The sequence below is a fragment of the Pteropus alecto genome, unplaced genomic scaffold (genome assembly GCF_000325575.1).
Source record: "Pteropus alecto unplaced genomic scaffold, ASM32557v1 scaffold43, whole genome shotgun sequence".
Taxonomy (NCBI): Eukaryota; Metazoa; Chordata; class Mammalia; order Chiroptera; family Pteropodidae; genus Pteropus; species Pteropus alecto.
Window position 1 is genome coordinate 5,696,986 of NW_006435764.1, and position 11,291 is coordinate 5,708,276.

General features: G+C 50.5%; 1 protein-coding gene across 3 annotated transcripts in view; it reads right to left on the minus strand.

The window, feature by feature from the left end:
• Window positions 1–1,778: 1,778 nt before the first annotated feature.
• Window positions 1,779–11,291, minus strand: part of DPF2 (double PHD fingers 2) — a 13,254-nt gene continuing 3,741 nt past the window's right edge. For all 3 annotated transcript variants that reach the window (XM_006911110.3, XM_015588864.2, XM_006911111.3), the window contains exons 2-11: window positions 10,636–10,796; window positions 10,128–10,235; window positions 9,639–9,802; window positions 8,661–8,753; window positions 8,466–8,544; window positions 6,747–6,884; window positions 6,494–6,622; window positions 6,212–6,324; window positions 5,004–5,085; window positions 1,779–3,090 (exon numbers count right to left, since the gene is read on the minus strand). In XM_006911110.3, the coding sequence (XP_006911172.1) occupies window positions 3,014–3,090; window positions 5,004–5,085; window positions 6,212–6,324; window positions 6,494–6,622; window positions 6,747–6,884; window positions 8,466–8,544; window positions 8,661–8,753; window positions 9,639–9,802; window positions 10,128–10,235; window positions 10,636–10,796 (1,144 nt within the window). In that variant the 3' untranslated portion in view covers window positions 1,779–3,013. The remainder of the gene's footprint in view (window positions 3,091–5,003; window positions 5,086–6,211; window positions 6,325–6,493; window positions 6,623–6,746; window positions 6,885–8,465; window positions 8,545–8,660; window positions 8,754–9,638; window positions 9,803–10,127; window positions 10,236–10,635; window positions 10,797–11,291) is intronic.

An 11,291-nucleotide genomic window follows, 5' to 3' on the forward strand; every position in this document is an offset into this window, starting at 1 on the left:
CTCGGCTCCCACCCGCTGCAGCCCCGCCCCGGCCCAATCAGATTGGCCCTCAGCGGATCCCGTCCCGCCCCCGGCTAAGTCTCATTGGACATCTCGGAAACGGCGGTTCGTCAGGCCCCTGGGGGCGGGGCTTCCAGCGCGCTGGGGCGGGGGGAGGAGGAGCCAGGACCCCGCGAGTCCCCCGAAGCGCCTCCAGCTGATGGGGCCCCGGCCCTCGGCCCTCGGCCCTCGGGGCCTGACAAGCCGTAGGGCAGCGTGGGGGCTGGAGAGCAGACCTGGTGTCCCAAGGCCTTCCTGGCCATGACCCAAGGCAGCCTCAGCTTCCTCATCTACCAAAAAGGGCTAATACCCGTCACGACGGGGTTATGAGAAAATGGAAGCAAGCGTTGTTACACTACAGCCGTTACCATGGACAGCGCTGGCCTCACGTCGTAGTCCAGCTACGGAGAAACTACTTGCCTAGAGCCAGTTCTGATTTAGGGCGAGTAAGGATAATTTTTATTAGATTTGGTACCTGTCGGCAAGACAGGTTCCTAATCCCAGGATATATCATTCCCTTCCTTAGTAACTTTTAGCTTCGCCTGTGCCTGTTCCTTTCAATTAAATGTAGACTTCTTAGCCTGGGGCCCAGGGCTCCCCACACCCAATTTCACCTGCTTTCCAGCCTCACCTCGTCATGCCCTCAGCTCTGATTGGAAGGCTGGAGCCACAGATCTGAGTCCCCATCTCTCTACTTTTCTCACAGGCTTCCTTCCCCACCCCAATCCTGCCCTATCTTATCCTTCTTCCATTCTTTGTCCCACCCTAAATCCCACCTGCAAACTCTTCTCTAATTTCCTCACTTATGCCTGCTACGGAGTTGTCATTTTTTACAATTTTTTTCACATTTCTTTCCCGGCCCTTAGACTACTCACCCACCAAGGATCGTTACTTCACTCCCTCTACTCCTGGCCTACTTCCATGTGAAAAGTGTGAGGACAGAGGCTGCCTTCTGTTCCTAACACAATTCCCAACACAGCACTTACTGAAGGCAATGCCCAGGCGACCATTAGGTAAAAGTGGCTTTCAGACTGTTCCAGAAAACCCTAAAGATATTTCAGGGGGTTTAGAACTGATTCAAATCTTAAACAAACTTCAAAACACACTCAAGTGAGATACATAACATCCACTACGGAAGCTGTCAAAATGTTAGCTGCAGAGAAACTCATCCTTGTGCATATATCCATGCTGAGGAAGGCTACAGTGCCACATCGTGGGGTAAGCTCACACACGCCGCACTTGAATGAACAAGGGTAAGCAAGGTTACCGTGCCTCTGCTTATGCTCATTACTCAAAAGCTTTCGTGTGTCCCATCGTAGTCATTAGTTTTCCTGTCATTCTTTTATATTTATATAATAGTCAAGCTTCTGAACCTGTTTTAAGTATCACAAATTGCAAAGTCAACTGTTATATACCTGTTACCACTTGCATATACAAGTCCAGCAGAATTTCCTCCAAATCAACCAAATTACAAAAATTAACGGGATGCTAAAGTTGACTTTAACTCAAATTTTGTATTAACCGAAACATTATTTCTTATAAGGAAGTTATAACTTGCTTTATGACATAAATTAAAACATGTAATTTTGTATCTGCTTCAGATTGGGGTTCAGCAAAAAATTAATTTGGGGGAAGAGGTTATATTTATAAACATTTAAAAATCACTGTCCTAAGAAAGTTTTAAGATGAAGTGGCCTTCAAAATCAGGGAGTCAGGAGATAAACCATCCAGCAGAGGGCTCTGTGTAAAAATGTTTATTTGTACTAATGTTTAGAATACAGGAACCAAGAGAGAGAGCGAGGAAGAAAAAAGACACAACTCCAAAGCGACAGTGAATTAGGGCCTGCCCATAGCCAAGGGGAAGGCCACTCCAGCGTGTCCTGGCATGGAGTGTCCCTCCCAGTATTTAATGTCAGTGTCACCAGCCAGAAAACTGAGGAATCAGGATGTGAAGACCTTACCAGCTGCTAGCGAGCGTGCAAGGGAAGAATGGGACGTCTATGTGGCTTCCCTGTGACCCCGGGGCCAGGATGCACAGAGTAGGAGGCAGAGGCTCCCAATTCAGTTAAGGGCAGGAGCTGAATGCCCAGGTCCAGGAAGAACAAAAAGGGGATTTTGGAGGTAGGCTTTTTCATCGAGTTAAAAAACAGGCACATTATCCAACGTCTCCCTGTGACCTCTAAGTGGCTGGCCCGGCCCCCCAATGCTTCCCCTCTCCCCACAAAACCAAAGGGAATGAGGAGGCGGAAGGTAGGAAATTCCAAGGGTGGGGAATGCTGTGGCCACTAGAGACCACCTGTGAGAGTGAGCCAGGTAAGCACGAGGAAGACTCGGGGTGAAGCTGCTACCCTCCTAGGGTGGGACAAGGCAGAGCCCAGAGGGTGACCAAGAACATCCTGGTGCGGGCAAAGGATCCTGGGTAGCAGGAATAGGGCCACAGTGCCCCTCTGGGGGAAGGAGGCGGTGGGGATAAGCAGCAGGAAGGGCATGGAAAGTCCTTCCAAGCGCCACCTCCGCTTGCTCAGTTGCTCGCTCCCTGCTACGCCTGGCAAAGAGGCCCTGGCCTGGCTCACCTCTAGAGGAAGGGAAAACCCCAGGGACCAGAGTGGAGGCAAAGCGGAGAGAGAACTGAGATGCCCCCCACTCTTTCTCCGAGGACACTGTCTGAACCCTGTGATCACCAGGCCGGGGCCCAAGGCAGGCAGAGTGAATGCACTTCGTGGAGAGCCGCGAGAAGCAGGATCCGCAGGTGCACCCTGGGGTGGGCGGTGTGCTGTTCCGTTCTCCCGAGGGCGTGGGGCCAGAGGCAGGCAGAGCTGCCACCTCAGCTTGCTGCTGCCAAAGGCAGGTTGGCACGACCACCCCAGGTTCTCTGGACTTGTGAAAGAGAGGAGGAAGGGAAAGGTGGGTATGAGAAACAAGAGAGGAGGAGAGAAACAGCCCTAGATGCATGGGAGGAGCATGGGTGGCCACATCAAGAGGCGTTCTGGTTCTGGTAGATGGAAGCTTTCTCCTTCAGCAGGTCCAGACACAAGTGGCAGCTCCAACTTCCTGCAGAGAAGCACAATGGGGTTAGGGTGGGTCCCAGGTGGGTCTCGCCCAACCCTCACCTGCTGTGCTTCCACTCCCACCTCACCCCTACCTAGTAGCACGATGGGCTACAGGCAGGATGGAAGGCGTTCTGCAGCAGCAAAAGTTTCCGTTATCCCGAGCTGGGAGAAACCACTAGGTCTTCAAATATCATGAAAAATAATTCTCAACAGATATAGAAGGGCCTGGGCAGATACAATTTCTTAAAGCATCCTAGCTTTAGATCTGTGATTATAGAACTAGACTTAGTTCTCATGGCCCCAATGGTTAGAATAAAGATCATGAATAAGGGCTCTAGGAAAACCAATTTTGATTCCATACAAGATAGCTTTTTGTGAAAACCATGGAAAGATGAGATGGGCGATCCACCATCACTAGGTGTTTAAGTAAAGGCTGAGAACCCAGAGGAGAAGGGGGTGAACTATGAAGACTCAACTTGGTAGGCTCAAGTCCAGTTTCATAGAAAAACAAGAAATCACGTCCCTTACAAGAAAAATAACTGGCTCATACCTTGTTTATTAATATTTACTATGATTGGATTCTTCTATGTTTTAAGATATAGAATTAGCCCTTAATACCTTAAAATTATAAGCATAATTATACATATGTGTATTTGGACATTATTCTGGGAGAAAAGAATCCACAGCTTTTCTCAGCTCTTCAGAGATAAGTGAATGAAAAATATAAGGTCCTTTCTAACCCAAAGGTCAACATTCAGAAGAGGGCTGACACACTTTTCTGTGAAGAGTTATATATTTTAGGCTCTGTGAGCTACATAGAGCTTTGGTTATTTTTTAAAACTCTCTCCAAAAATGGGAAAATATTCTTAGCTTGAGAGCTATACAAACTGGTTGCAACTGGATTTGGCCATGGGGCACAGTTTGCCAACCCCTGACCTAGAGTCCACACTGTCTGATGGCTTCTACGGGATCCCCCTTCAGCTGCCTGCGGCTCTCCACTACCTCAGTGTCTGACGGTAGTTTAAGAGGAAAGCTCTTCTACAGTTAATGTAGAATTCTGTCTGTGAATTGATATCTTATGGTTAAAAAAATAAAACACGGAACTCACTACTTCTCCTCAAAGTAGATTTATAAACTCAGCATGACAGATGACAAGAGCTGAATGCTAGATGACAAGGGCTGAATGCTCCCCTGCAGCTGCTAAAGAACTCTCAGACTTCGTTAGTGGCCTCCTTCTCTAGGGGGTGACAGCAGTTTGACCTGTATCACAAATCAGCTTATATCACACAGTGAGCCTGGAATGCTGGCCCACATCCTTTGTGCTGGGGCATTCACATCCTCCCGAGTAAGCTCCCGAATTTCTATAAAGGGAGGGGGTTTAGCACAGAAATCTGGCTAGAAGGAGACTGGTAGAGAGGCAGCCACTGTTTGCTGCCTCAAAAAGCTTTTTCCTCACAAAGCTTCCATAAACTTGGAGTATTATTCTGCAAACTAATGGAGGACTGTAGTACCCATACAGGCTCCAGGTTCAATACCCATCCAGGTCGGGTGGAAATGAACTCAATTTTGTCAAGTTCAAAGAGCTGATATTGAAGCATCACATCAGATAAGCTATGAACTGAGTTTCCAGGACTGGCTGGAAGAAAACAAATCACTCCCTCCAGTAACTGTCCTCTGCTTAGCATCTGCTCTCTCCGGGTGCTGATATTGTGTTCACAAATGTATCTGGTGATACTATGCAAACCCTCAAGCTGAAATCCTAGGAAAATATTCTAACCTGAGTGAAAGCAAAGTGCCTACTCTCTAATTTCGAAGGATATGTCACTGATAAGGATTTATCACCACTCACTTATTGTTCAGGTGATGGTCCAAGTTACTAAAATAATTGCTGAGTGAAAGATCCGGGCAACCTACCTTCAGGGGGTTCAGACATGGACGGGGTAAGACAGTACATGTGGTAGCCACGATCGCAGTCATCACAGAAGAGCAGCTGGTCCTAGAGAAGGCAAGATAGAAGAGGAAGTGAGAAGGTGAATGAGTAATGGTGAATGACTAATGGGCCTCGGTCCACTGGGGACAGGTAGGAACGAGGGCATCTGTAGACGCTGCTGCTACTTCCAAGATGGATGGGACAGGTGGCAGTTAAGAATAGACATGGGCATCTCTGGAGAGAAAGCTGCTGTTGTCCATCTCCTTCCAACTGAGTCACTGTCATCCCACCTGGACCCTACCAGCTGCCGAACTAATCTCATGGTCTTCTCTGTGTGCCCTACAACGGGGGTCCCCAACCCCTGGGCCATTCCTGTTAGGAACCGGGCTACACAGCAGGACGTGAGTGGCAGGCGAGCAAGCAAAGATTCGTCTGTACTTGCAGCTGCTCCTCAGTGCTAGCATCACCCCTAGGCTCCGCCTAAGATCATGAGGTGTTAGATTCTCATGGGAGCACCAGCTCCTGGTGCCAAAAAGGTTGGGGACCATTGCCCTACAATCTATTCTCCACAGAGCAGCCAAAGTTATCTTTTTAAAATAAAAGACAGGCCACATCACTCCCATGATTAAAGCCTCAGATCTGGTGGTGCCTGCCTTCCAATCTCATCTTCTACCTGCCCCATCAACGCAGGAAGTCTACGGCTAGGCACACGTGCTTGTCCACTGTTAAGACCTTTGCACTCGTTACTCCTTTCCTGGAAATTCTCTCCCTCCAAAGCTTCTTAGACCAGCTCCTTTACATCATCTAAACCTCAAAACTAACATTACATCCTCAGAAAAGCCATCTCTAACTAAGTCAGTCATCCAGTGACTCTCTGTCACATTACTGGTTTCGTTTTCTTCAAAGCACATCATAAAAATGTCACTCATTTCCTTGCTTATTGCTCGTACCCACAAGAACGTAAATTCCATGAAAGCAGGGATCTTGTTTGTCTTGTTTAAGTGTCCTTAGTGCCTAGAGCAGTGTCTGACGCAAAGCAGATACTCAATAAACACCTGCCAAACAAAGTTCCACCTGGGATGGTGGAGAGGGTCCTGCTCCCTTCTAAGAGCAAGCTCACTTTAGAGGGAACCGTGGAAAAAAATAGTAAAAGCTGAGAAGGCGCCTGCTGGGAAGGGGTGGGGACACGCACGTCATTCTCAGAGGTGCCGCAGATATTGCAGCACTTGCACTCAATGCACTGCCAGCGGTAGGTCTTCACGGCTGCCATCATCACGGGGGTGAACTGCAGGCAAGACGGATGCCCTGTTGGGGAAGGGGAGGAGGAGTAAGTGAAAAAGGCAGCTGGAAACGGGGGAGAGGCGGGGTGACCTGGTTGACTGCGACAGCTACTGGATGCTGGCAAGCCAAGAGCCATCTGGGGGCTGTGACTGGGCGCTGGCTGTGGCAGTCCTTGCCCCTGGGTTGGAAGTACCTGAGCGGCCACAGTCAGAACAAGACACCAGCTCCTCGGGTTGTCCTGTCTTCTTGTTGATCTTTGAGTCTCCCAGGCAGAAGTCACAGTAGTTGTTGGGCAAGGCCAATCCATCGGGACCCTTCTTGGCTGTGGGGAAAAAACATAAGAACTTTAATGATAACCCCGGGGGTCTTAGGGCCTCTCAATATCTCTGAAAGTTTTTCATAACAAGGCCAACTCCTGCTGGCCCACTTCCGATGCTTTGGCTTACATTTCTGCTCCTCGGACCTCTGGGAAACCGGGGTGGGTGGCTGAGAGTCTTCCTTGTCCTCGCCCTCCTCCTCAGCCAAGTGGGAGTGGGCATAGTGGTAACTGAGGCCTGGTCGGTTCTTGTAACGTTTCCCACAGACTGATGGGAGAGAGAATGCAGAGAAAGCGTTAGGATCTGAGAGTGCCACGTCTCTGCCCTTCTGCCGCGGGGCTCCACCTGAGGCAGAGGCAACCACCCGCGCCCACTGGCTCTGTTCTGGGACACGCTTTTACTGACGACCACCTCCCCTTGGCCGGGAGCATCAGGCCCTGGGCCTGTCCAGCTTCTAAGGCTCTTCTCCCCACTAAACCCCCATCCACGGCCGCCTCTACTCCCCCACATTGCTGCCCGGGGAAGGCTGAGCCTTGGCTCCACCACCAGTTGCCCTAGGAATAGTCTAGGGAGCTCCAGGAGAGGAAGGAAAGGGAATTTCTACAGTCTTGCAATGTGGCAGGAAGGAGGAAAAGTGAGAAAGAGAATCTAAGTTTTTTTCCCTCTTAGTAAATATGAGAGGCTCAGGCTACCCCAGATACACTGCAGAGCCCATCTCTGCCCAACGTGGGTAAAGGAGTAGAGGCTGGGTCTCTTGGGGATAACCTATCGAGTCTTTGGGGTAGCTGGCCCCCAAAGAAATTCATAGACACTCCCAATCAGTGCACTGCCCAACCCCACCAACCAGCAAGGAAAGCAGATCCCCACGAGGCATCTTGTACTTTTGAGCAGTGATACCAAGAAGAGCAAGGGCGCCGGCAGGAAAGGAATGGGGAGAGGGCGGGAGGAGGAGGAGCGGAATGGTGGAGAACATTAGCTGACCACCAAGAATCTGTTTTGGGGAAGGGGGAACAGACGGATCTGCTATAATGGGTTCCTTACAATGCTTTTAAAGCCACCCCATGCAACGGGCCTGAGCAGCCCTAGGGGCAAGTTTGTGGGAGACGAGCAGTGATAAAGGCAACTTCTAGGATTTTGAGGACTGGAGCACAATAGAAGGTCCATCGCTCCTATCCCCGGGCCAGTCCAGAGATTTTTAAACTAGCATTACAGGAGATGAGAAAGGCAGGAGGAACAAGGGAGGAGGGAAAAAGGGATAGGAAAACCGAAAGTCTGAAAAGTTGAGAGAGCTACCTCTCTGGGGCGCTTTCGAGGTATGCTTTTGTTTGAAACTATCTGAAAGACAGAAAGAAAAGTCATGAGAAGAAGAGGCCTTGATACACTTGAGACAGGAGCAGCAGCAGCAGGAAAGCGGAACAAACAAGAGAGAAACCCCAGCGACGACGGTGCTCCCAGGGTGGAGGGGCAGAAGCGGGGAGTCAGAGAAAAGGCGGGGGCGAGAGCAGACGTTGAAAAACTCGGTGTTGGACTCCTGGGGCCCTGGCTTGACTGGGGCCAGCAGACCTGGATGTCTTCTATCAAGAGACTGACTCTGCCTGCTGTGTGCCCCCTCACCGGCACCCCCATCCCAGGGGAACAGCAGAAGTCTCTCCCAGAGCATGCAGGTCCCACCCGTCAGGCAGCAGAGCCCGGGGCTTCCCAGGGGTCTCAGAAGGAACCAGTCGTCAGGCAGGACAAGAGTCCAGGCTTGTTTTACCATTCTGAGCAAGAACACAGCCCTCCCTCCTCACATCCTGAGCAGGAGCTGGGTCCAGGCAAGGACTACCCACCCACTCGGGAGGCACTCACTGTCGCAGGCATAGGGCTTGTCCCGGTCCTCCAGGATGGAAGCATCCAGCTTCTTACGGGCACTGCCCACACCTTTACCCTGCCGAGAAGGGCAAAAAGATGCTCTTAAGGTGTGCAGGCTAACGAGATAAATTCTCCTGGAAGTGGCTGCCAAGCTCCCTTGCCTCAGGCTGCAGGAAGCGCCTCGACGCTCACCTTCGATTTCCCCTTGCCCCGACGCTTGGGAGTGTCTTCTTCATAGTCCTCATCATCAAGGTCATCCAGGTAGTCATCTGGTTCTAGGATCCGCTGAGTGGACAGGAACATTAAGATGGACAGAAATAACATACACCCAAAACCTCTCAGACGATGACACTGGCAAGGCCACCCAGAACCTCCCCTGTGACCCAGCCCCTCTACGCCAGCCTCGTTCTTCACTGCTGCCCTCCGACACCCTATCATCTCATTCCTTCTCCCGTCAGTGCTTTGGGCTTTCCTTCCTCTTGCTGCTCTTCACGTTCCCTAAGCCTGGAATGTCTTTCCCACCATCCCCAAGTGGCTGGATCAGATGCCATGTTTCCATTCAGCTTTCCCTGATGCCCCGAGGAGCCATGCCCTCTCCTGCTTCTGACCTGCTGCCCAGGAGCACGTTTACTAGCGGTTCCCTTCCGGCACCTCGCTCCCTAGATGTAGAGCTTTGTTGCTCAACTGTGTGGCCTTGTGTGTGTGTGTGGTGGGGTTCTGTTTACTGCTGAGTCAGCCTCCCTATACATGAAAATGGGGACCACAGCACCTACTTCATGAGGTTGTACAGACTGTAGAAAATGATGCAAATGCACTCAGTGCGGTGCCCAGAGTATTTCCAGCTCTTAATATTTTTATGTATAGTTTTATCGTCCCTGTTGACAGGGGCCAGGTCTGCTATACCTATGTAACCCCAGGCACCAAAAGTTTTTCATGACAAAAGATGAATGTGGGAGAGTCTGTACTTAGAAAGGAGCAGGAAAGACTGGACAGTAACACTGAAGCCAGTCAGTCAGGAGCAACAGTGCTTAGGGCAAAGCAGGACCACCACTCCGGGGGCCTGCCTACTGGCCCGCTGCCTCGGCTCCCATTCTGATTACTGAGCAGCCTCTGATGAAGAGGGAGCTGGTTTTCATCAAAGTGCCCTTAGCCAGAGTGTTAATCTTGTACCTTCCGTGCTCGACTGTTGGTCACAGGAAACTCGCCCAGGCTGTCATCATCGACGCGGGGATCTGGGGCACCTCGCTTCTCCAGGGGGTCGGTGCGCAACAGAGCCTCTAAACTACTGCCGTCCTGAGAGATCAGCCCCTCCTTCTTCAGGGTCTGGTCTGTGTCTGCAGGCAAGGTCAGGATAAGGCAAGGCCCAGGAGAGCTGGATGCGGACTGCTCTGGGTCTACTGTGATAGGTCAGCCACAAGCCAGTCACCATCTTCTGGTCTCTGGCTGCCCAGGAACCAAGACACCCTAGTCCACTTGGTACCATAACTTATCTGTTTACCTATCTCTTTTGTTAGACTGAGTTCTTTGAAAAAAGGAACTATATCTTATTCACGTTAATATCTTCAGGATCTCAGCATTAGCCTGGTGCATCACAGGAGCTTAGCAGGCCTCTTATCACGCAGCAGGCCATGCCTCTGCTCAGAGAGGAGTGTGCTTTACCTGGTTTAATAGATGGGAAAGAAAGTCTTGGGTCCTCAGGAGGGTGGGCTCGCCGCTTTTTCCGCCAGCGCCGGGCAGGGTAGGAGTACAGCTGCCCAGAGGCCAAACCTGTGGAAAGAAGAAAGAGAGGGAGTCAAGCCCTAATCTGGTCCTAGAAAAGAATACTGAACATTTTCTAGATGAGTAGGACGCACCTGAGTTCTAGAGCAAAGGAGGAATATGGGCAGTGCTGGGGGCAGGGGTGGGGTGGGACAGTTTATGGAAAAGAACGATAACTATGAAGTCAGGGGCCCTGGCTAACACACAGCTCTGCAGAGGCCAACTAATGGCCTCCGAAGGGCAGCCCTGCAGAAAACCAAGATGCTGGTGTGAATCTGTCTGCTGCTTCTTCCCTGGGCTTCTAATCGTGGAAAGGCCATGGGTGGAAATGGGGAAAACACTCTCAGCTGGCTCAACCCTAAAATGAGGGAGCTTCTGCCTCCTTGTGCTCCTGACTCTGGACCCTCACCTGGACCCCGATGTCGTTTTTCCATCCAGATGTAACAGTTGCTCTGGGCTACTCCGGTCTGTGAGTCCAAGAAAGGCAGGCGCACACTACGCTCAGCACAGAGGCGGGCATTGTAATTGTGGCACTGCTCCATGGCATCTTTATAGTATTGCTCCCCCAGGCTGCAGGAAAGATAAAATCAGGCGTGTGTGTGTATATACGTGTTGGGGGTAGGGGCAGAGCACAGCGTGCTGAACTATCCGTCTCCCTTGCCATCTGGTTCCTTAGAAGGCTCAAGGGACTGGGAGATTGTTGCTTTGGTTCTATCTGCCTCCATTTCTGCCTCAGGGGACACTGAGCCCCTTCACGAAGCCATTACGAGAAAAGGCACTTTACAAATAAATTACCATCAGGAACACATGATTTCATCATGTGTCTAATCAGACTTAAGTCTAACCCACAAAGAGAAGAAACTAATGTTCATTCTGTGCCTCTCACGAGTCCAAACCCTGTACTGCTCAAGATGTTTTTTCTCTTAACCCCCATGACTCTAAGTGAAGGTTAGTCCCTTTTTACAAAAGAGGGAAAAAATTCAATAAGGTCTGGGGGACTTACTAAAATATAGTTAGCAAACTACAGTATATCTGTAAAGTTCTATTTAGACATAAAAAAGAAGG